The sequence below is a fragment of the Salvelinus alpinus genome, chromosome 16 (genome assembly GCF_045679555.1).
Source record: "Salvelinus alpinus chromosome 16, SLU_Salpinus.1, whole genome shotgun sequence".
Taxonomy (NCBI): Eukaryota; Metazoa; Chordata; class Actinopteri; order Salmoniformes; family Salmonidae; genus Salvelinus; species Salvelinus alpinus.
The window spans coordinates 15082975-15104966 of NC_092101.1; the positions used below are offsets into that span (position 1 = coordinate 15082975).

Below are 21992 nucleotides of genomic sequence, written 5' to 3' on the forward strand. Positions count from 1 at the left end.
GCAAGCTAATACATCAAATTGAAAGAACACCAGTACATTTTTTCTGACTGGAGCATTATGATAAGGAATAACTAATCATATCCATCATCCCATGTAATCTTTGGGAATGGTCTGTTTGACATGCTAAGGTTCTGGGTAGCTTTATGTCTTAGCTGAGTCAATGTGGTTACGACTTGAATTCATTGTCCCTCAATGAAAAACAAATGATTCTTTCTACAGTTCAACAGTTCCCTCTCCTGAATATTATAATGACGTGTTGAAAGCACCTGTGCAGAAGATATGTCAAAATTAATAGACAGAGATAATAGCAAAGGGGAACTTTGTACACACTTAATTACACAATTACTCAATTAATTTCAGTTTTAACTGAACATTTTTTATTGGAATGACAGTTCGGTATGTGCAAAAACTTGTTGAGTGGATGAGCAAGAATGTAATAAAAAGCTAATTCACACCGTGCTTACACAGAGATACTTTAGTCAGTACTTCATATCCCCGTGCTCCTTTTAAATAAACACATCTAACTTGTATGCACTGAGCACTGAGTCACTAGCAGTGAATATCTGCTCTAATTCAAATGTTTAGCCCTGTTTCCTTTGGACATTACAGCAATAGCTTTCAGATTAACTGTACCTATTTCGTCACTTATTATTCTCTCCACTCAGGTGACACTGTTGAGAAACATGAGGTACATGCCAAAAACAACTTTGCCTTTGTCTGTCTTGGCAAATACAAAAAGTCAGAGTTCTGGAACATTGATCATAGATAGCACATGTTCTGTATTTTGAAAATCATATCTTGATCAGTGTAAGTTGGGTATGAGGTTTATACTGGGTGTACAAAACATTAGGAACATCTGCTCTTTCCATGGCATAGATTGACCAGGTGAGTCCAGGTGAAAGCTATGATCCCTTATGGATGTCACTTGTTAAATCCATTTCAATCAGTGTAGGTGAAGGGGAAGAGACAGGTTAAAGAAGGATTTCTAAGCATTGAAACAATTGAAACATGGACTGTGTATGTGTGCCATTCAGAGGGTGAATGGGCAAGACAAAAGATTGAAGTGCCTTTGAATGGGGTACGACAGTAGGTGCCAGTTGCACTGGTTTGAGTATGTCAAGAACCGCAATGCTGCTGGGTTTTTCACACTCAACAGTTTCCCGTGTGTATCAAGAATGGTTCACCACCCAAAGGACATCCAGCCAACTTGACACAACTGTGGAAAGCATTGGAGTCAACATGGGCCAGCATCCCTGTGGAACCCTTTTGCCACCTTGTAGAGCCCATGTCCCCAACGAATTGAGGCTGTTCTGAGGGTAAAAAGGGTGTGCAACTCAATATTAGGAAGGTGTTCCTAATGTTTTGTACACTCAGTATATACCGGAAGCAGTCGGTCAGATGTATAGGATGCTGTACTGAGTAATAGTTTCAAATCAGCATTAATAAGTGTTCTAGCTCGCTATTATGCAAAGAAAGTGATATGTCCGCAACGGCAGGGCTCTCCAGATGGTGGTGCGGTCACCCCAACGCATCACCGGGGGCACACTGCCTGCCTTCCAGGATATCTACAGCACCCGGTGTCACAGGAAAGCCAAGAAGATCATCAAGGACCTCAGCCACCCGAGCCACAGCCTGTTCACACAGCTACCATCTAGAAGGCAGAGACAGTACAGGTGCATCAAAGCTAGGATCGAAAGACTGATGAACAGCTTCTATCTCCAGGCCATCAGACTGTTAAACAGTCACCACTAGTCAGCCTCTGTCCTGTACCCTGCCCTGAACCTTAATTACTGTTACTAGCCGGCTACCATCCGGTACGCTACCCTGCACGTTAGAGACGGCTGCCCTATGTACATGGAGTCATTGAACACTGGTCACTTTAATAATGTTTACTTTCACGTTTTAGGGAAGACCCAGATGCAGACAGTGTCGAAGTAAAAAAAAAGGATTACTAGAACAGGGGGCAGGCAAAACGACAGGTCAAGGGCAGGCAGAGGTCAGTAACAGGAAACAGGAGACAAAGGGCTGTGAGACATGGGTTTGATTTTAGACACATGAAAAGCGGGATGTATGCGGATGGAAGGGGCAACAGAAGACAAACAGCAGAGGGGCTAATGACCTCAGAGATGGGGAAAGGGACAGGGATGGGGAAAGTTTGTGGGATTCCACCCGGAGGGGCAGATCCCGGGTGGACAGCCGTACCTTCTGCCCGAGACGATACCAGGGTGCCGGGGTCCGGTGGCGGTCCGCTTGTCGTCGATACCTGGAGGTGGTCTTGAGAAGGGCTGACCGGGCTCTCCTCCAGGTACGATGACAGCGGCGGACAAACATCTGGGAGGAAGGTATGCCGACCTCTTCCTCCTGCTCAGGAACGGAAGGAAGACGTCCCGGGGATATATACAGAGAAATGTCATTGAAAAAGGTCAAACGAAACGAAGTGCAACTACTTTGCAGTCTTTCCAGCTTCAGTTTGAAGTGATTGTTTTAGCTGTGTTGTTGGCTAGCTCCTCTGAACAACTGTGTCCTGACGAGAGAGCACATTTTCTATACCAGGTGAAATAGCGCCTCATTAGCTCATTGTGATGGATGTATCCAAATACATGTCACTAGAAAACAGCTAAAACAAATGCAAATGCAGCTACTTTGCTGTTATTCTGGCTACACTTTTTGACGTGACTGTAAGTTAGCAGTAGTTGGCTAGCAAGCAAGCAAGAGATAAGAACATTTAGAACGAATGACTGGGTCGCATCCATAGATACAGAACAGTGTCGGGACTATATCTTGTGGAAGGATGAAATAGTATGATTAAATTTATCAAAACAATGTTTTTAATGAAAATGTCAATCATTATTTGAATATGTTGGTAACCCGTTGTAAAAAAGTGTTTATGCCCTCGAAGCCAGTGTTTGGAGGATATAGTGGCAAGAAAAAGTATGTGAACCCTTTGCAATTACCTGGATTTCTGCATAAATTGGTCATAAAATTTGATCTGATCAAATATGATCTAAGTCACAACAATAGACAAACACAGTCTGATTAAACTAATAATGCACAAAAAAGTATGTGTTTTCATGTCTTTATTGAACACAATGTGTAAACGTTCACAGTGCAGGGTGGAAAAAGTATGTAAACCCTTGGATTTAATAACTGGTTGACCCTCTTTTGGCAGCATTAACCTCAACCAAACGTTTTCTGTAGTTTTCAGCACAACGGTCAGGAGGTATTTTGGACCGTTCGTCTTTACAAAACTGTTTCAATTCAGCAATATTCTTGGGATGTCTGGTAGGAAACGCTCTCGTGAGGTCATGCCACAGCATCTCAATCAAGATGAGGTCAGGACTCTGACTGGGCCACTCCAGAAGGCATATTTTCTTCTGTTTGAAGCCATTCTGTTGTTGATTTACTTCTGTGTTTTGGGTCATTGTCCTGGTGCATCACCCAACTTCTGTTGAGCTTCAATTGACGGACAGATAGCCTTACATTCTCCTGCAAAATGCCTTGATAAACTTGGGAATGAATTTTCCGTAAATGATAGCAAGCTGTCCAGGTCCTGAGGCAGCAAAGCAGCAGTAGCACTGCGGAACATCCAGGTACTCTTTTGCGAACTTCAGACGTGCAGCAATGTTTTTTGGGGACAGCAGTGGCTTCTTCTGTGGTGTCCTCTCATGAACACCATTATTATGTAGTGTTTTACGTATCGTATACTCGTCAATAGAGATGTTATCATGTTCCAGATTATGTAACGGCTCTCGTTTGTAGAATGAAGAGTGGACCAAGGCGCAGCGTGGTAGGCGTACATCGTCTTTTTATTGATAACACCAAAATAACAACGACAAAAAATGAAGGTGAACAGTTCTGTCAGGCACAGACACTAAACAGAAAACAAGATCCCACAAAACCCAAAAGGAAAATGACAACTTATATATGATCCCCAATCAGAGACAATGATAGACAGCTGCCTCTGATTGGGAACCACACTCGGCCAAAAACAAAGAAATAGAAAACATAGACTTTCCCACCCGAGTCACACCCTGACCTAACCAAACATAGAGAATAATAAGGATCTCTAAGGTCAGGGCGTGACAGATATTTCTTTAAGTCTTTAGCTGACACTAGAATTCTTCTTAACCTCATTGAGCATTCCGCGCTGTGCTCTTGCAGTCATCTTTGAAAAACAGCCACTGCTAGGGAGAATAGCAACAGTGCTAAAATCTCTCCATTTATAGACATTTTGTCTTACCGTGGATTGATGAACATCAAGGCTTTTAGAGATACTTTTGTAACTCTTTCCAGCTTTATGCAAGTCAACAATTCTTAATCTTCTGAGATCTCTTTTGTTCAAGGCATGGTTCGAGATTGCTTTGATACGTTGACTGCGATATGTTCCGGGTAGCCTCAGATAACAACATTGACATTTACGCTGACTTGTGAGTGAGTTTATAAGGAAGTGTACCCACTGTGACAATTAAAACCTTCCCTAATCAGAAACCGTGGATTGATGGCAGCATTAGTGCAAAACTGAAAGCACGTACCACAGCATTTAATCATGGCAAGGCAACTGGGAATATGGCCAAATACAAACAGTGTAGTTATTCCCTCCGTAAGGCAATCAAACAAGCAAAGTGTAGGTATAGAGACAAAGTGGAGTCCCAATTCAATGGCTCAAACACGAGATGTATGTGGCAGGGTCTACAGTCAATTACAAAAAGAAAACCAGGCCCGTCGCTGACATCGATATCTTGCTTCCAGACAAATTAAACAACTTCTTTGCGTGCTTTGAGGACAACACAGTGCCACTGACACAAACCGCTACCAAAGATTGTGGGCTCTCCTTCTCCATGGCCGACGTGAATAAAACATTTAAACATATTAACTCTCGCAAGGCTGCCGGCCCAGACGGCATCCCTAGCCGCGTCCTCAGAGCATGCGCAGACCAGCTGGCTGGTGTGTTTACAGACATATTCAATCAATCCCTATCCCAGTCTGCTGTTCCCACATACTTCAAGATGGCCACCATTGTTCCTATTCCCAAGAAAGCCAAGGTAACTGTACTAAATGACTATCGCCCCATAGCACTCACTTCTGTCATCATGAAGTGCTTTGAGAGACTAGTCAAGGATCATATCACCTCCAACCCTACCTGTCACCCTAGACCCACTTCAATTTGCTTACCGCCCCAATAGGTCCAGAGACGATACAATCGCCATCACACTGCACAGTGCCCTATCCCATCTGGACAAGAGGAATACCTATGTAAGAATGCTGTTCATTGACTACAGCTCAGCATTCAACACCATAGTACCGTCCAAACTCATAATTAAGCTTGAGTCCCTGGGTCTTGACCCCGCCCTGTGCAACTGGGTCCTGGACTTCCTGAAGGGCCGTTCCCAGGTGGTGAAGGCAGGAAACAACATCTCCACTCCACTGATCCTCAACACTGGGGTCCCACAAGGGTGCGTTCTCAGCCCCCTCCTGTACTCTCTGTTCATCCACAACTGCGTGGCCATGCACGAATCCAACTCAATCATCAAGTTTGCAGATGACACAACAGTGGTAGATATCTTGATTACCAACAACGACGGACAGCCTACAGGGAGGAGGTGAGGGCCCTCGGAGTGTGGTGTCAGGAAAATAACCTCTCACTCAATGTCAGCAAAACAAAAGAGATGATCGTGGACTTCAGGAAACAGCAGAGGGAGTACCCCCCTATCCACAAAGATGGGACAGCAGTGGAGAAGGTGGAAAGTTTTAAGTTCCTCGCACACAGACAGTGTGGTGAAGAAGGTGCAACAGCGCATCCAGGACATCTACAACACCCGATGTCACAGGAAGGCAAAAAAGATCATCAAGGACAATAACCACCCGAGCCACTGCTTGTTCACCCTGTTCATCCAGAAGGCGAGGTCAGTACAGATGCATCAAAGCTGGGACAGAGAGATTGAAAACAGCTTCTATCTCAAGGCCATCAGATTGTTAAACAGCCATCACTAGCACAGAGAGGCAGCTGCCTACCTACAGACTTGATATCATTGGCCACTTTAATAAATGGAACACTCAACACTTTAATAATGCCACAATAAGAATGTTTACCTATCTCGCAATACTTATCTCATATGTATATACTGTATACTGTATACTACACTATTTATTCTTTACTATCTATTGCATCTTAGCCGCTCTGTCACTGCTCATCCATATATCTTATATTTATATATTCTTTTCCCATTATTTTACTAGATTGTGTTTATTAGGTTTTGTTGTGGAATTTGTTAGATATTAGGTTTTGTTGTGAAATTGTTAGATATTACCTGTTAGATACTGCTGTACTGAGGAATCTAGAAGCATAAGCATTTCGCTATATTCGCAATACCATCTGCTAACCATGTGTATGGGACCAATAAACATTTGATTGATTTGATTTGATTTGGCAATGCTTCTTGTGAATAGCAAACTCAAATTTTGTGAGAATTTTTTATAGGACAGGGCAGCTCTAACCAACATCTTCAATCTGGTCTCATTGATTGGACTCCAGGTTAGCTGACTCCTGACTCCAATTAGCTTTTGGAGAAGTCATTAGCCTATGGGTTCACATACTTTATCCAACCTGCAATGTGAATGTTAAAATGATGCATTCAATATAGGCAAGAAAAATAAACTCAGCAAAAAAATAAACGCCATCTCACTGTTAACTGCGTTTATTTTTAGCAAACTTAACATGTGTAAATATTTGTATGAACATAACAAGATTCAACAACAGAGACATAAACTGAACAAGTTCCACAGACATGTGACTAACAGAAATTGAATAATGTGTCCCTGAACAAAGGGGACTGTCAAAATTAACAGTCAGTATCTGGTGTGGCCACCAGCTGCATTAAGTACTGCAGTGCATCTCCTCCTCATGGACTGCACCAGATTTTCCAGTTCTTCCTGTGAGATGTTACCCCACTCTTCCACCAAGGCACGTACCTGCAAGTTCCTGGACATTTCTGGGAGTAATGGCCCTAGCCCTCACCCTCCGATCCAACAGGTCCTAGACGTGCTCAATGGGATTGAGATCCGGGATCTTCGCTGGCCATGGCAGAACACTGACATTCCTGTCTTGCAGGAGATCACGCACAGAACGAGCAGTATGGCTGGTGACATTGTCATGCTGGAGGGTCATGTCAGGATGAGCCTGCAGGAAGGGTACCACATGAGGGAGGAGGATGTCGCAGTGGTCTAGGGTGGCGCAGTGGTCTAGGGCACTGCATCGCAGTGCTAGCTGCGCCACCAGAGTCTCTGGGTTCGCGCCCAGGCTGGGCTGGGTTTGCGCCCAGGCTCTGTCGCAGCCGGCCGCAACCGGGAGATCCGTGGGGCGACGCACAATTGGCATAGCGTCGTCCGGGTTAGGGAGGGTTTGGCCGGTAGGGATATCCTTGTCTCAGTATGTAAATTTTTTTAAATAAAATGTATGCACTCTACTGTAAGTCGCTCTGGATAAGAGCGTCTGCTAAATGACTAAAATGTAAATGTAAAATGTAATGTCTTCCCTGTAACGCTCAGCATTGAGATTGCCTGCAATGACAACAAGCTCAGTCTGATGATGCTGTGACACACCGCTCCAGACTATGACGTACTCGCCACCTCCAAATCGATCCCGCTCCAGAGTACAGGCCTCGGTGTAATGCTCATTCCTTCGACGATAAACGCGAATCCGACGATCATCCATGGTGAGACAAAACCACGACTCGTCAGTGAAGAGCACTTTTTGCCAGTCCTGTCTGGTACAGCAATGGTGGGTTTGTGCCCATAGGCGACGTTGTTGCCGGTGATGTCTGGTGAGGACCTGCCTTACAACAGGCCTACAAGCCCTCAGTCCAGCCTCTCTCAGCCGATTGCGGACAGTCTGAGCACTGATGGAGGGATTGTGCGTTCCTGGTGTAACTCGGGCAGATGTTGTTGCCATCCTGTACCTGTTCCGCAGGTGTGATGTTCTGATGTACCGATCCTGTGCAGGTGATTTTACACGTGGTCTGCCATCGCGAGGACAATCAGCTGTCCGTCCTGTCTCCCTGTAGCGCCGTCTTAGGCGTCTCACAGTACGGACATTGCAATTTATTGCCCTGGCCACATCTGCAGTCCTCATGCCTCCTTGCAGCATGCCTAAGGCACATTCATGCAGATGAGCAGGGACCCTGGACATCTTTCTTTTGGTGTTTTTTTGAGTCGGTAGAAAGGCCTCTTTAGTGTCCTAAGTTTTCATAACTGTGACCTTAATTGCCTACCGTCTGTAAGCTCTTAGTGTCTTAACGACCGTTCCATAGGTGCATGTTCATTAATTGTTTATGATTCATTGAACAAGCATGGGAAACAGTGTTTAAACCCTTTACAATGAAGAGCTGTGAAGTTATTTGGATTTTTACGTAAGTATTCTCACCCCTGAGTCAATACTTTGGTGTAGAAGCACCTTTGGCAGCGATTACAGCTGTGGGTCTTTCTGGGTAAATCTCTAAGAGCTTTCCGTGCTTAGATTGTGCAACATTTGCACATTGTTCTTTTAAATATTCTTCAAGCAATGTCAAATTGGTTGATGATCTTCGCTACGCAACCATTTTCAGTTCTTGCCATAGATTTTCAAGTAGATTTAAGTCAAAACTGGAACTCGGCCACTCAGGAGCATTAACTGTCTTCTTGGTAAGGAACTCCAGTGTACATTTGGCCTTGTGTTTTAGGTTATTGTCCTGCTGAAAGGTGAATTCATCTCCCAGTGTCTGGTGGAAACCAGACTGAACCAAGTTTTCCTCCAGGATTTTGCCTGTGATTAACTCCATTCTGTTCCTTTTTTATCCTGAAAAACTCCCCAGCCTTAACGACTAAAGATATACCCATAACATAATGCAGTCACCACTATGCTTGAAAATATGGAGAGTGGTACTCAGTCATTTGTTGTATTGGATACAGTATGCCCCAAACATAACACTTTGTATTCAGGACTGTCACACCCTGACCTTAGAGATCCTTTTATATCTCTATTTTGGTTGGTCAGGGAGTGAGTTGGGGTGGGCATTCTATGTTTTGTTCTATGTTTTCCATTTCTATATGTTTGGCCAAGTGTGGTTCTCAATCAGAGGCAGCTGTCTATCGTTGTCTCTGATTGAGAACCATACTTAGGTAGCCCTTTTCCACCTGTGTGTTGTGGGTAGTTGTTTTCTGTTTTGTGTTGTTGCACCAGACAGAACTGTTTCTTTCACTCTCTTTGTTGTTTCAGTGTTCAGGTTATTTTGTTAAATTACAATGAACACTTACCACGCTGCGTTTTGGTCACCTTCTTTCCAGGACAAACGTTACAAGGACAAAAAAGTTAATTGCTTTGCCACATTCTATTCAGTATTACTTTAGTGCCTTGTTGCAAACAGGATGCATGTTTCGGAATATTTTTATTCCGTACAAGCTTCCTTCTTTTCACTCTGTCAATTAGGTTAGTATTGTGGAGTAACTACAATGTCGTTGATCCATCCTCATTTTTCTCCTATCACAGCCATTAAACTCTGTAACTGTTTTAAAGTCACCTCATGGTCAAGAGTGTGCAAAGCTGCCATCAAGGCAAAGAGTAGCTATTTTAAAGAATCTCAAATATAAAATAGATTTAGATTTGTTTAACACATTTTTGGTTACTACATGATTCCATATGTGTTATTTCATAGTTTTAATGTCTTCACTATTATTCTACAATGTAGAAAATGTAACCGATTCCCCCTTTCACCAGCTCAGCTCCGGGGTCTATGTCACCGGCCTTCAGGGCGTCACTGAACTGGATCATTACCAGCAACCCCGGACTGCCTTGTCTCATTACGCACACCTGGTTCCCATTCCCCCTGATTACTATGTGTATATATGTGCCCTCTGTTCAACATTGTTCTTGTTGATTATTGTTCCATGTCCGTTGGTCTTGTGAGTATGTGTGCTCTGTTGTATCGGCTTTCGTGTTAGTGTGTACTTGTTATTTTCGGGTCTCGTCCTGTGTATTTATTAGACGTTTACACGTCGCTCTTTGTTTGGGTTACAGCTCTGTGTTTATATATATATATATATATTCACACACGTGTTTCCTTTGGGCTTCGTCCCCGTCATGTCCATGACTTACACTATTTTAGGTAGAGAAATAAAAAAAACAATTTTGTATTCCTGCTCCTGTTTCCTATCATTATACAACATGACAGAAAATAGCTTAGAGAATAAGAAAAACCCTGGAATGAGTAGGTTTTGACTCGTATTGTATATATACATTATTTTAATAGCAGGACACTGTAAAGTCCATTCCTCTGAAGAGTATGAATTAGGCTGTTTAAGGTTTGACTCCTAAGCAACCTGCATACACATTGTTTGAAGTACAATATACCAACGTAGCTATTGTAGTATGTCAAAGCTGTGTGCTGGAAAACCTTGGTAGAGCATGGGGGGAGTAGGCATTGTGGTGCGCATGATTCCCAAAACCATTGTTATTAAAGTTGCACTTGAAAACACTCATTATTTACCTATTGCCCCAGACCACTCGTAGAACAGCTGGGTCGTTTGATGCTTTTTTGCCTTTCGTCACTTTATACACAGATCATCTCTGTGAAACATAGAATCAGGATGTTTCTGTCTCTGTGACCGCCGATAACTTCATGGGCTCCCGAGTGGCGCAGCGGTCTAAGGCACTGCAGCTCAGTGCTAGAGGTGTCACTACAGACCCTGTCTTGATTCCAGGCTGTATCACAACCGGCCATGAAAAGGAGTCCCATAAGGCGGCGCACAATTGGCCCAATGTTACGGCTTTCTAATTCCTCCTCCTCGGACGAGGAGAGGCGCGAAGGATCAGACCAATATGCGGAGTGGCTAGTGTCCATAATTTATTTGCAACGAACTGAACACTACACATGAAACAAAATAACAAATCGAAAACCGACAAACAGTCCCGTGTGGCACAACGTATGATTCTCAATCAGGGACAACGATCTACAGCTGCCTCTGATTGAGAATCATACCCGGCCGAACACAAACAACCCCACATAGAAAATGACAGACAACCCACCCCAACTCACGCCCTGACCAACTAAATAATACAAACACAACAGAAAACAGGTCAGGAACGTGACACCCAACGTCGTTAGGGTTTGGCCGGGGTAGTCCGGCATTGTAAATAAGAATGTGTTCTTAAGTGACTTGCCTCGTTAAATAAAGGTAAAAAAAAATGACGTTGACTACATTAAAGTTGCCCGTGTCTTTGCAATTGTTATAAACAAGCAAAGGGTAAAAATATGCTTTAAATAAAAACCAAGATGACTGCATTAAAAGATAGTAGCCTATATATTTACATTATATTCAATCATGTTCAATCAATTGAGTTCTACTCGCTAATATATACAGTTAAAGTCGGAAGTTTACATACACTTTGGTTAGCGTCAATACATTTTTCAACCACTCAACAAATTTCTTGTTAACAAACTATAGTTTTGGCAAGTCGGTTAGGACATCTACTTTGTGCATGACACGAGTAATTTTTCCAACAATTGTTTACAGACAGATTATAATACTTATATGTCACTATCACAATTACAGTGGGTCATACACTAAGTTGACTGCCTTTAAACAGCTTGGAAAAGTCCAGAAAAGGATGTCATGGCTTTAGAAGCTTCTGATAGGCTAATTGACATCATTTGAGTCAATTGGAGGTGTATCTGTGGATGTATTTCAAGGCCTACCTTCAAACTCAGTTCCTCTTTGCTTGACATCATTGGAAAATCAAAAGAAATCAGCCAAGACCTCAAAAGAAATTGTAGACCTCCAAAAGTCTGGTTCATCCTTGGGAGCAATTTCCAAATGCCTTAATGTACCACTTTCATCTGTACAAACAATAATACGCAAGTATCAACACCGTGGGATCACACAGCCATCATACCGCTCTTGAAGGAGACGTGTTCTGTCTCCTAGAGATGAACGTACTTTGGTGCGAAAAGTGCAAATCAATCCAAGAACAACAGCAAAGGACCTTGTGAAGATGCTGGAGGAAGCAGGTACAAAAGTATCTATAACTACAGTAAAACGGTACCTATATCGACATAACCTGAAAGGCCGCTCAGCAAGGAAGAAGCCACTGCTCCAAAACCGCCATAAAAAAGCCAGACCATGGTTTCCAACTGCACATCGGGACAAAGATCGTACATTTTAGAGAAATGTCCTCTGGTCTGATGAAACAAAAATAGAACTGTTTGACCATCATGTTTGGAGGAAAAAGGGGGAGGCTTGCAAGCCGAAGAACACCATCCCAACCGTGAAGCACGGGGGTGGCAGCATCATGTTGTGGGGGTGCTTTGCTGCAGGAGGGACTGGTGCACTTCACAAAATAGATGGCATCAAAAGGAAGGAAAATTGTGGATATATTGAAGGAACATCTCAAGACATCAGTCAGGAAGTTAAAGCTTGGTCACAAATGGGTCTTCCAAATGGACAATGACCCCAAGCATACTTCCAAAGTTGTGGCATAATGGCCTAAGGACAACAATGTCAAGGTATTGGAGTGGCCATCACAAAGCCCTGACCTCAATCCTATAGAACATTTGTGGGCAGAACTGAAAAAGCATGTGTGAGCAAGGAGGCCTACAAACCTGACTATAAAAATAACTTCTAACAAATTATTATTTAAAATGACAACCAAACCTAAAGTTTACTTGGCCAATTGTGCTCTGCCCTGTGGGACTCCCAATCTCAGCCGTATGTGATTCAGCCTGGATTCGAACCAGTGACTGTAGTGTTGACTCTTGCACTGAGATGCAGCGCCTTAGACCGCTGCGCCACTCGCGAGCCACTCTCTGCATCACTAATATAGCCTACTGTCTGTAACTTTTGCCTCAATTCAATGTCTAGGCCTAATAACGTGCGCAATGATGTGCCAAATATTCGATTTAGTGCATTGCCTAAGCATTAGAATCAGCCGCCTCAATATTTGCAACCATAGGTGATCATTTCTTTCTAGGAACTGATCCGTCATCAGTATCTAATGTTGAGGTAAGCTTTGAATGGAGAACGCTGATCAGAGAGCAGCGCTGCCTTTCTTTCGATCCTTCAGTATTGACACATGCTCTAACCATGCACCTATTGAAAGTTATGTGGTGTTTTGGTTCTTCAGCCATTATAGAAACGATGCGTCGTTAATACACTCGTAAGCTTAAATTCCATTGCCACCGGGAAGCCGTGCCCTGGCTACTACTTCATAGACATGCCTATTTGCATTTATGCAAAACATATGGATTCTCCCTTTAAAGAGGGGAGGTGGTGAATATCAACAGCTGCTGGACATTAAGCACGATACCAGTTCCTATAAGTGACTCTGAAAGTATTGAATAAGTCGGCTGAGTGAGAATTTGGAAATTAATTAATTAATACATCTGGGTGGAATATCACATGTTGTGCAGCGAGAGGCTGCATGTTCCTCAAACAGTGGTTGATGTGTGGAGTGAAATAACAGAGTAGCCTAATGGCAAGAAAGTTGCCCCTATTATCTATTCAAGTGCATAAGGATTACATATATTTTTGTTCTGCCATTTGATAATGGACCATTCTAAATCGAAACTTATTTTACATATTAGTGAAGACAAGATTAAATTGAGAAGAGTCTGATGGGTCAAAATATGATGACTTGATGACAGAGCGTGTGCAGCCTGAGGCAACTAACAGAGCAAGCTTTCTTTTGCAGAAAAAGTACCCCATTTTCATAATTGAGTAAAAGTAAAGATACCTCAAAAGAAAATTACTCAAGTGAAAGTGAAAGTCACCCAACAAAATACTACTTGAGTAAAAGTTTTAAATGTACTTTTGTATCAAAAGTAAAAGTATAAATCATTAAAAATTTCTTATATTAAGCAAACCAGACGACACGATTATCTTGTTTTTTAAATGTAAGGATAGCCAGGGGCACAGTTAAACACTCAGACATAATTTACAAACAAAGCATTTGTGTTTAGTGAGTCTGCCAGATCTGAGGCAGTAGGGATGACCAGGGATGTTCTCTTGATAAGTGCGTGAATTAGACAGTTTTCCTGTCCTGCTAAGCATTCAAAATGTAGCGAGTACTTTTGGGTGTCAGGGAAAATGTAAGGAGTAAAAAGAACATTATTTTCTTTTGGAATGTAGTGGAGGAAAAGTTGTCAAAAACATAAATAGTAAAGTAAAGAAAAGATACCCCATAAAACGACTTACGTATTTTTACTTAAAGTACTTTACACCACTGACATCATGCAGCCCATATATGGTTTGATTTCTAAGACATTCTAAGGTTTCTGTCATTCACAACTAAAGTTGAACAAGCCTACAGACTATGGCATGGCACATAGCCAGATAACATACAGTAGGCCAACTCATATTCTGTTCTTCTGAAATACATTTTCTTCATATCACAACGTTTCTTTAGAGCTGCCTAAACTAAATAATGGATTTATTATGATGGTGTATATTAAATTGATTTATTGACTTTTTAAAATGTAAACGTTCCAATGGTGCGAATCAGTGGTTTGTATGCGGCTTGTATGTATGGAGATGCTAAAAGCTTCCTTTGCTTGTAGCATGCTTCTCATCCGACTGATGTTAATTAGCTAATTATAGCTCATAGCCTGATACTAGCTAGCTGCTGTTGAGCAGCAACCGAGTTGCTGTTGAGCAGCAACCGAGTTGCTGGTCCTGGTTTTGGAACTCTGAAATTTGGCTGAAAATATGTTAACATCAGATATGCTACAAAAAGGTAGCTCATCGTTTGTTCTTAATGGACAGAAATTAGCCCATGTGAGCGATAAATTATACTTTTTATAAAAACTTTTGCACCAACAAACTTTTTTAAGTCCAATGGTCACTTTATGGACGCTATAGTCTCGTTTTAATACGACGTCTAGAATGTGAGCTATGTACTGTAGGTGCAGAGTGAAATTAACATTGAGCTTCAACCAATGCCATACTATATATAGCCACGCCTATAATTAAGCAATAAGGCCAGAGGGGGTGTGGTATATGGCCAATATACCACGGCTAAGGGCTGTTCTAAAGCACGACGCAACGCGGAGTACTAGGACACAGCCCTTAGCCGTGGTATATTGGCCATGTATCACAAAACCCTGAGGTGCCTTATTGCTATTATAAACTGGTTACCAACGTAGAGTAGTAAAAATAAATGTTTCAGCCAATCAGCATTCTGGGCTAGAACCATCCAGTTTATAATATATATTTATGTTCCGGACTTTGAAATGGCTCGTTCTGATATTTCTTAATTTATTTTTGGATTATGTGTGTATTGTTTTGTATATAGGTATTACGGCACTTTTAGAGCTAGAAACACAAGCATTTCGCTGCACCTGCGAAAACATCTGCAAATCTGTATACGCAACCAATAAAATTTGATTTGATTTGCCCTGTCCTGGGAAAGAAGTTTGTGTGCTTTCAAACTAAATGTACTGTATTTATTCTTCACCGTCTAATCATACATCTTCCCATGGGAACCTAGTCCCCCCGCAGCATATTGGAGCCTTGGAGTTACTAAAGACATTTCTCCTGGGGCATCACACTCACTGTACCATGGAAACTGGAGCAAGAATGAGCATGTATAAACTGTCATTGATTCTCTGTCCATCATATCACATTTCAGGTAAGTATGTGGCATTACAACTGCTAAGCTTCAAAGAACTCATATAGGTTCATGCTGAAGGCAATAAGATGGGCTAAAGCTTTGAGGCGTGAAGCAATTGTCTGTTTTCTTTTTCCAATGCAATGTGTATAAAGAGTTCAAGTACAGGTAGTGTGCAGTGAGCTGTCCTTAGAATCATACAAATGAAAAGTATGAAGGGGAGATTATTGATATAGACAGGTGAACAAATCCTGAATTGATAAACACATAAATAAGAATGAGGCTAATAAACATTTTGTTATAATTTTTTGCTTTATTACAAATGTGAAGTTATACAAATATTGCTTTTAACACATAGTACTGATAGAAAAATATACTATATATACAAAAGTATGTGGACACCCTTTCAAATGAGTGGATTCGGCTATTTCAGCCACACCTGTTGCTGACAGGTGTATAAAATCGAGCACACACCCATGCAATCTCCAAAGACAAACCTTGGCAGTAGAATGGCCTTACTGAAGAGCTCAGTGACTTTCAACGTGGCACCGTCATAGAATGCTACCTTTCCAACAAGTCAGTTTGTGAAATTTCTGCCCTACTAGAGCTACCCCGGGCAACTTTAAGTGCTGTTATTGTGAAGTGGAAACGTCTAGGAGCAACAACGGCTCAGCCGTAAAAGGGGTAGGCCACACAAGCTCACAGAACGCGACCGCCGAGTGCTGAAGCACTCAGTGCGTAAAAATGGTCTGTTCTCGGTTACAACACTCACTACCGACTTCCAAACTGCCTCTGGCACACAAGCCTACAATCACCATGTGCAATGCTAAGCAGCTGGAGTGGTGTAAAGCTCACCGCCATTGGACTGGAGCAGTGGAAGCGCGCTCTCTGGAGTGATGAATCACGCTAAATCATCTGGCAGTCCGACGGATGAATCTTGGTTTGGCGGATGCCAGGAGAACTCTACCTGTCCCAATGCATAGTGCCAACTGTAAAGTTTGGTGGAGGAGGAATAATGGTCTGGGGCTGTTATTCATGGGTCGGGCTAGGCCCCTTAGTTCCAGTGAAGGGAAATCTTAAAGCTACAGCAAACAGTGACACTCTAGATGATTATGTGCTTCCAACATTGTGACAAACAGTTTGGGGAAGGCCCTTTCCTGTTTTAGCATGCCAATGCCCCCTTGCACAAAGTGAGGTCCATACAGAAATGGTTTGTCAAGATCGGTGTGGAAGAACTTGACTGGCATACACAGAGCCCTGACCTCAACCCCATTTAACACCTTTGGGATGAATTGGAACATCGACTGTGAGCCAGGCCTAATCCCCCATCATCAATGCCGACCTCACATTTGTTCTTGTGGCTGAATGGAAGCAAGTCCCCGCAGCAAGGTTCCAACATAAAGTGGAACGCCTTCCCAGGAGAGTGGAGGCTGTTATAGCAGCAAAGGGGGGACCAACTCCATATTAATGCCATAATTTTGGAATGAGATGTTCGGCTAGAGCAGGTGTCCACATACTTTTGGTCATGTAGTGTCTCAAGGTTTAACAAAATAGTAATTGTAGCTTTTCAATGCATTCTGCCCCACCCCCCACCTAAAATTGATTTCCATTCAAAATCCTATTTTCCCTAACCCCTAACCTGAACCCTAACCCGAAACCTAACCCTGAACCTAAACCTAACCCCTAAGCTTAAAATAGCCTTTGTCCTCGTGGGGATGTGGGAAATGTCCCCATGAGGGAAAATGTTCCCTAATTGACTATCCTTGTGAGGACTTCTGGGCGATTTCCGGTACCCATGAGGTTAGTGAATAACCCCCCCCCCCACCCCCCCCCCGCTCCACCCCCTCCATCCCTCACACACAATAATGCTAAGCTGCCGTGGCACATTACAAGCAGGCATGGTTAGTCACCTCATGCTAACAGCCATCTAAACCATGGAATCTCAGGTATCCTCCCAAAAGCATGTAATATAAACTCATTCAGCCAAACTGTAATATAATGAGTAATATAATGATGAAGTTCACATTCTAGTTACAGGATGATATGACTGTCCTATTTTTGGAAATTGGCATACACTGGTTGAAAGATCCTCCAACGAAGCAACTGATCAACTACATCCCCTCATTCCCTGGAGTCTATGGATGAGAAAAGGCCATAATTAGAAACTGGAAACTTGTCGAACATACATGAATTTACTAAATAATGTAGTTATAAGAGTGAGAGTAGTACCTTATCGACAACAGTCCTCAGATACTGTACCCATTTGTGGCTGGGATTGGCACAAACAGTCTTCCCTTTCTTCAGTGTGAACCTATGGATATTAGACACATGGTGGGAGATATATATATATATATATATTAATTTTTTCATTAGACTCATTGCCAGTATTGTTTTTTAGATTCACATTCTATGAGGAGAAAAAAAGGAAAACAAACTATTTCATATTTCTCTTTGAACAAGTCCTCTTGACACAACTTGAGGACATGTTCCTACCAGTGTCACAATGATTGTCTGTTATGCGTGGCTTTGTTTTTATTTGGACACTTAATTGTGCTAAAGGGCAGGCTGACAAGGTGAGGACATGTTGCAACACACTCACACGACGGCCTTGATGTTGCAGCCTCCATCTGTTTCCTGTATCCTGTAGCTTACAACATTCCTCTTGGTACTCTTCTTCAGGCCAGTAACATGCCTCAGACAGCAGTTCTCATACGACCCTAACAACAAGCATGAGGAAGTTAAATGGTTACAATCTTCTCTATACTCTTATTGTGCTGACCCATGACATACTGTCATGTAAGGATATTTCAGTAGCAAATGGTTTGAATTGTGCAATTGTAATAGCAAACTAGTGTAATGAGTAGTTTCTGTAATTTGAGAAAGAATTATGAGTTAAGGTATTGCAGATGTATGCAAGAGAGACATCAAAGGGACTTCATATTTAAGCTGCTTGAAGTTGCATATGAGCTATGTAAACTACCGTCAAAGTGTTGTGAAATCTGGTGCCAGGCGATTTGAGACAATGTTTTGAAAGGAGGGGGAGACAGACATATCCAAACACATCAGTTTAAAATTTTCCCATAAATAATTATCTACATTATTTTGAGTGGCCAAATATTCCTCTTCTGGACAAAGTATGGACCATTGGAAGCTTGTAAAAAAAACTTTAAATACATAGAACAACCTTTCTCCATTCCAGAGGTAGAATGAGGTCTCCAGGCACAACAATGCATTAAGTGTACAAATGTGGAGTATAGGCTACTATGTACAGTTGATTTATTTTCAACAAGAAGTAAATTACAAGAAGTACTGAGAATTAACCAAAACACATGAAAGGCTTGCTTTACGCTGTTACACCAATTTCAGTGAACATAAACTTCATAATAATGAATCTACAGAATATGAATACCGTTCCTTAGATTGTTTAATAATGGTGCCTACCTTGAGCCAGAGTGAGGTACATGCATGCCAGGAGCAGGAGAAAGAACAGAGCCTGGAACCTCATGGTGTCACTGGTGCTGTATGGTCCGCTGCAAGAACAGGACAGAATGTAAAGCAAGTGAAGCTTTCTCTTTTTAATACCTCCTCCACATCATCAATGTGATGTTTGTATTGAGACCACCCTGTCTACAATACCAGTATGTTCCCATTCTGGACCACAATACTAGACCCCCACACTGACCCCTTGATTACAAACACTTCTTTCTTTGGTACCAGTCAACCAGATCCAGATGTCTTCAGCTGTTTTCTCCAGCTATCATTTGTTTGGCTGAAACTCTGACCATGTTCTAATAAATTAACAACCAATCAGATAAAGCCAAACTCTGTCTCTTGAGCCAGCTGTATAAACTTGTGTCTTTTATTAGTTAGAAATGCAAAAGTACAGAATGTTTACAGCATTAATCCAAAAGTTAGTGAAGTATGAATTCAGCATTAGGCAAGGATATAAACACGCACTAGGTCAACATATAAACAGCGCTGACAACCTCTCAACACAAAAGCCTACACACACCAACATAGCAGAACATGCCGCAAATAAGCTCCTCAAAACTTACAAGGTATCTCAGCAGAAATGTCCTCGTTGAGTTCCCTTGGCTGTTTTATAGCTGCTATATGATACCTTCACCTCTCCACCAACCCTGTTACCTCAATCAGCCACACCTCCTCTGGCATGAAAACCACTGTATGTTTTACAATTGCTGGGAAGAGGTACAATTTGAACAAGATTCACAATCGAATGCCACTGAACTGTTTTTCTTCGCTCAGTCCAGTGAAAAGATAAGTGACAAACTGTGGAACCGTTCCCTTCTCAGGAGGGCTTACATAGGGCCCCTCCTTCCTATTAGAGAATGATCTGAGGTTCAGGGAGCCAGGCCAGCACTCAGTATACAGGATCAGAACTTGTTTTAGTCATTTACCAACTGTTAAAATCAACTACATCCTTCGAACCAAGAAAATGCGGACCACACAAAGACTCCTCCTTAAATATATTTTGTACAACAGCACTGAAAGCACTGTCTGGAAATCCACTGTCTGCAATTGATTGAATACCAGCCTGTATGTTTATGTAAAATCCGATGCCTGATCTTTATCCAAGCAATTATGTCAAAAGTATAATAGAATAAAGTTCTGAAATGCAATTGTCCCATCAGTATGGATTTAAATCATTGCACCTGTTTCCTTTTGAGACCATCTTACTTGTAAAAAAAAACTATTGACAAGACAAGCCACAATGTGATGTCCCTGAACTTGATTCATATTTCATTTTAATAGCTTCCCCACAGTCAAATGGCCATTGGGAAAACACTTGTAACTCCTTTTCGCAAAGTGTTATTGAGACACAATAAAATGTAAATATCTTCTGTTCAATTTGAAAATATGACTTCCTGCCAGTCATATGCTCTAATTCTCCCAGTCTTGTTAATCTTTGATACTTTTCTTCGAAAATGGGAATCTATGATCCATTTGCATTTATTGAAAAGTCAACACCTTACATATTTTGAAAAAGGACTGACAAAATAGCCAATTAAAACTCACAATGGGAAGGAAATATGTTGCCATCCAATGTTGTTGGTATCCTTAGCCCCCAAAAATTGTTCCCTAATGACCTTTAGCATGGAGCAACGTGTATTTTTTTTTAACCCCATCTTAACATTTGGCAGTAACTTCAGATGTATGAGTTTCTGTTTACTGTGAAACTAAATGTTATGTAAGAAACTGCCAAAGAAATTATAACAAAACTGTTGGGATAAAAAAGTAACATGATCCTGTTACGCTGTTACAGGAAAAGTATTAATCTTCATGTCAAGAGTATAGGGGTGACTTTCAAGTGAACCCTAGGCCTACAGTCATGATTAATTGAATGCACTGCAGTTCAGGATGTACTTTATTATAAGGATAAGCATGCTTTGGTGTTAATCCCAAAGGAAAACATATCTAATATTTCTGCTGTTTCTGCTTTCATTGCAGGATGAGATATTTTTGGAAAATTAAGACTGTACAGGGTACTTTTTAGTGAAGGTGTGTCAGGTTTCAAGTTTTATTGGCAAATGCTATTACAATGTGCAGGGGTACTGGTAACTGGAGTGATTGAGGAAGGAAGGTACATGTAATCAAAAGGGGACCATCGCGCTCTCCCAGAAGCTTGGCTGGTATGTAAAACCCGCGATTTCAGACAAAGAAAAGGTGTAATGGGTAAGCACTCAAAAATATGTTGCATAAAGCTTACTTCATTTTTTATTTTTATTTTCACTGTATCAAGGATAGCGTACGCTGTTTCGGCATTGCAGCCTTTTACAGTGTGTAGGTATGATTATCTTCTTCTTCTCTGAGCTTTATTGGCAGACTACACTCATAAAGTGTATTGCCGCTACATGCTGTACGGGGTAATAAAAAACATTTTTTGGGGGGCATGAACAAATCATACTAATAACCAAAAACAATAAAAATATACACAAACCAAATTCACACCACTACCCTGAATTTCAAACAAAAAATTGTACTATTCAGATGCCTACACAGGCTCAGTAAGCTGGGAGGGGGGATCTTCCTGCCCGGGTTGACGCCCTCCTCGGGTTCATGCTGTGGGGGAGATCTTCGTGAGCTATACTCAGCCTTGTCTCAGGGTAGTAGGTTGGTGGTTGAAGATATCCCTCTAGTGGTGTGGGGTTATATCCTGCCTGTTTGGCCCTGTCCGGGGGTAGGTATCGTCGGACAGGGCCACAGTGTCTCTCGACTGCTGCTGTCTTAGCCTCCAGTATTTATGCTGCAATACTTTGTGTTGGGGGTGCTAGGGTTAGTCTGTTATATCTGGAGTATTTCTCCTGTCTCACATGGTGTCCTGTGTGAATTTAAGTATGCT

At 41.9% G+C, this 21992-nt stretch overlaps 1 protein-coding gene across 1 annotated transcript; it reads right to left on the reverse strand.

Annotated features, from left to right (window-relative positions):
- Nucleotides 1–17604: 17604 nt before the first annotated feature.
- LOC139540999 (C-C motif chemokine 25-like) lies at nt 17605–19918 on the reverse strand. The gene is made up of 5 exons (XM_071345138.1): nt 19687–19918; nt 19073–19161; nt 18231–18348; nt 17861–17942; nt 17605–17766 (listed from the first exon to the last, which is right to left on the reverse strand). The coding sequence occupies exons 2-5, from the start codon at nt 19134–19136 to the stop codon at nt 17743–17745; spliced, it is 288 nt and encodes a 95-aa protein (XP_071201239.1). The 5' UTR covers nt 19137–19161; nt 19687–19918; the 3' UTR covers nt 17605–17742.
- Between the last annotated feature and the right edge of the window lie 2074 nt (nt 19919–21992).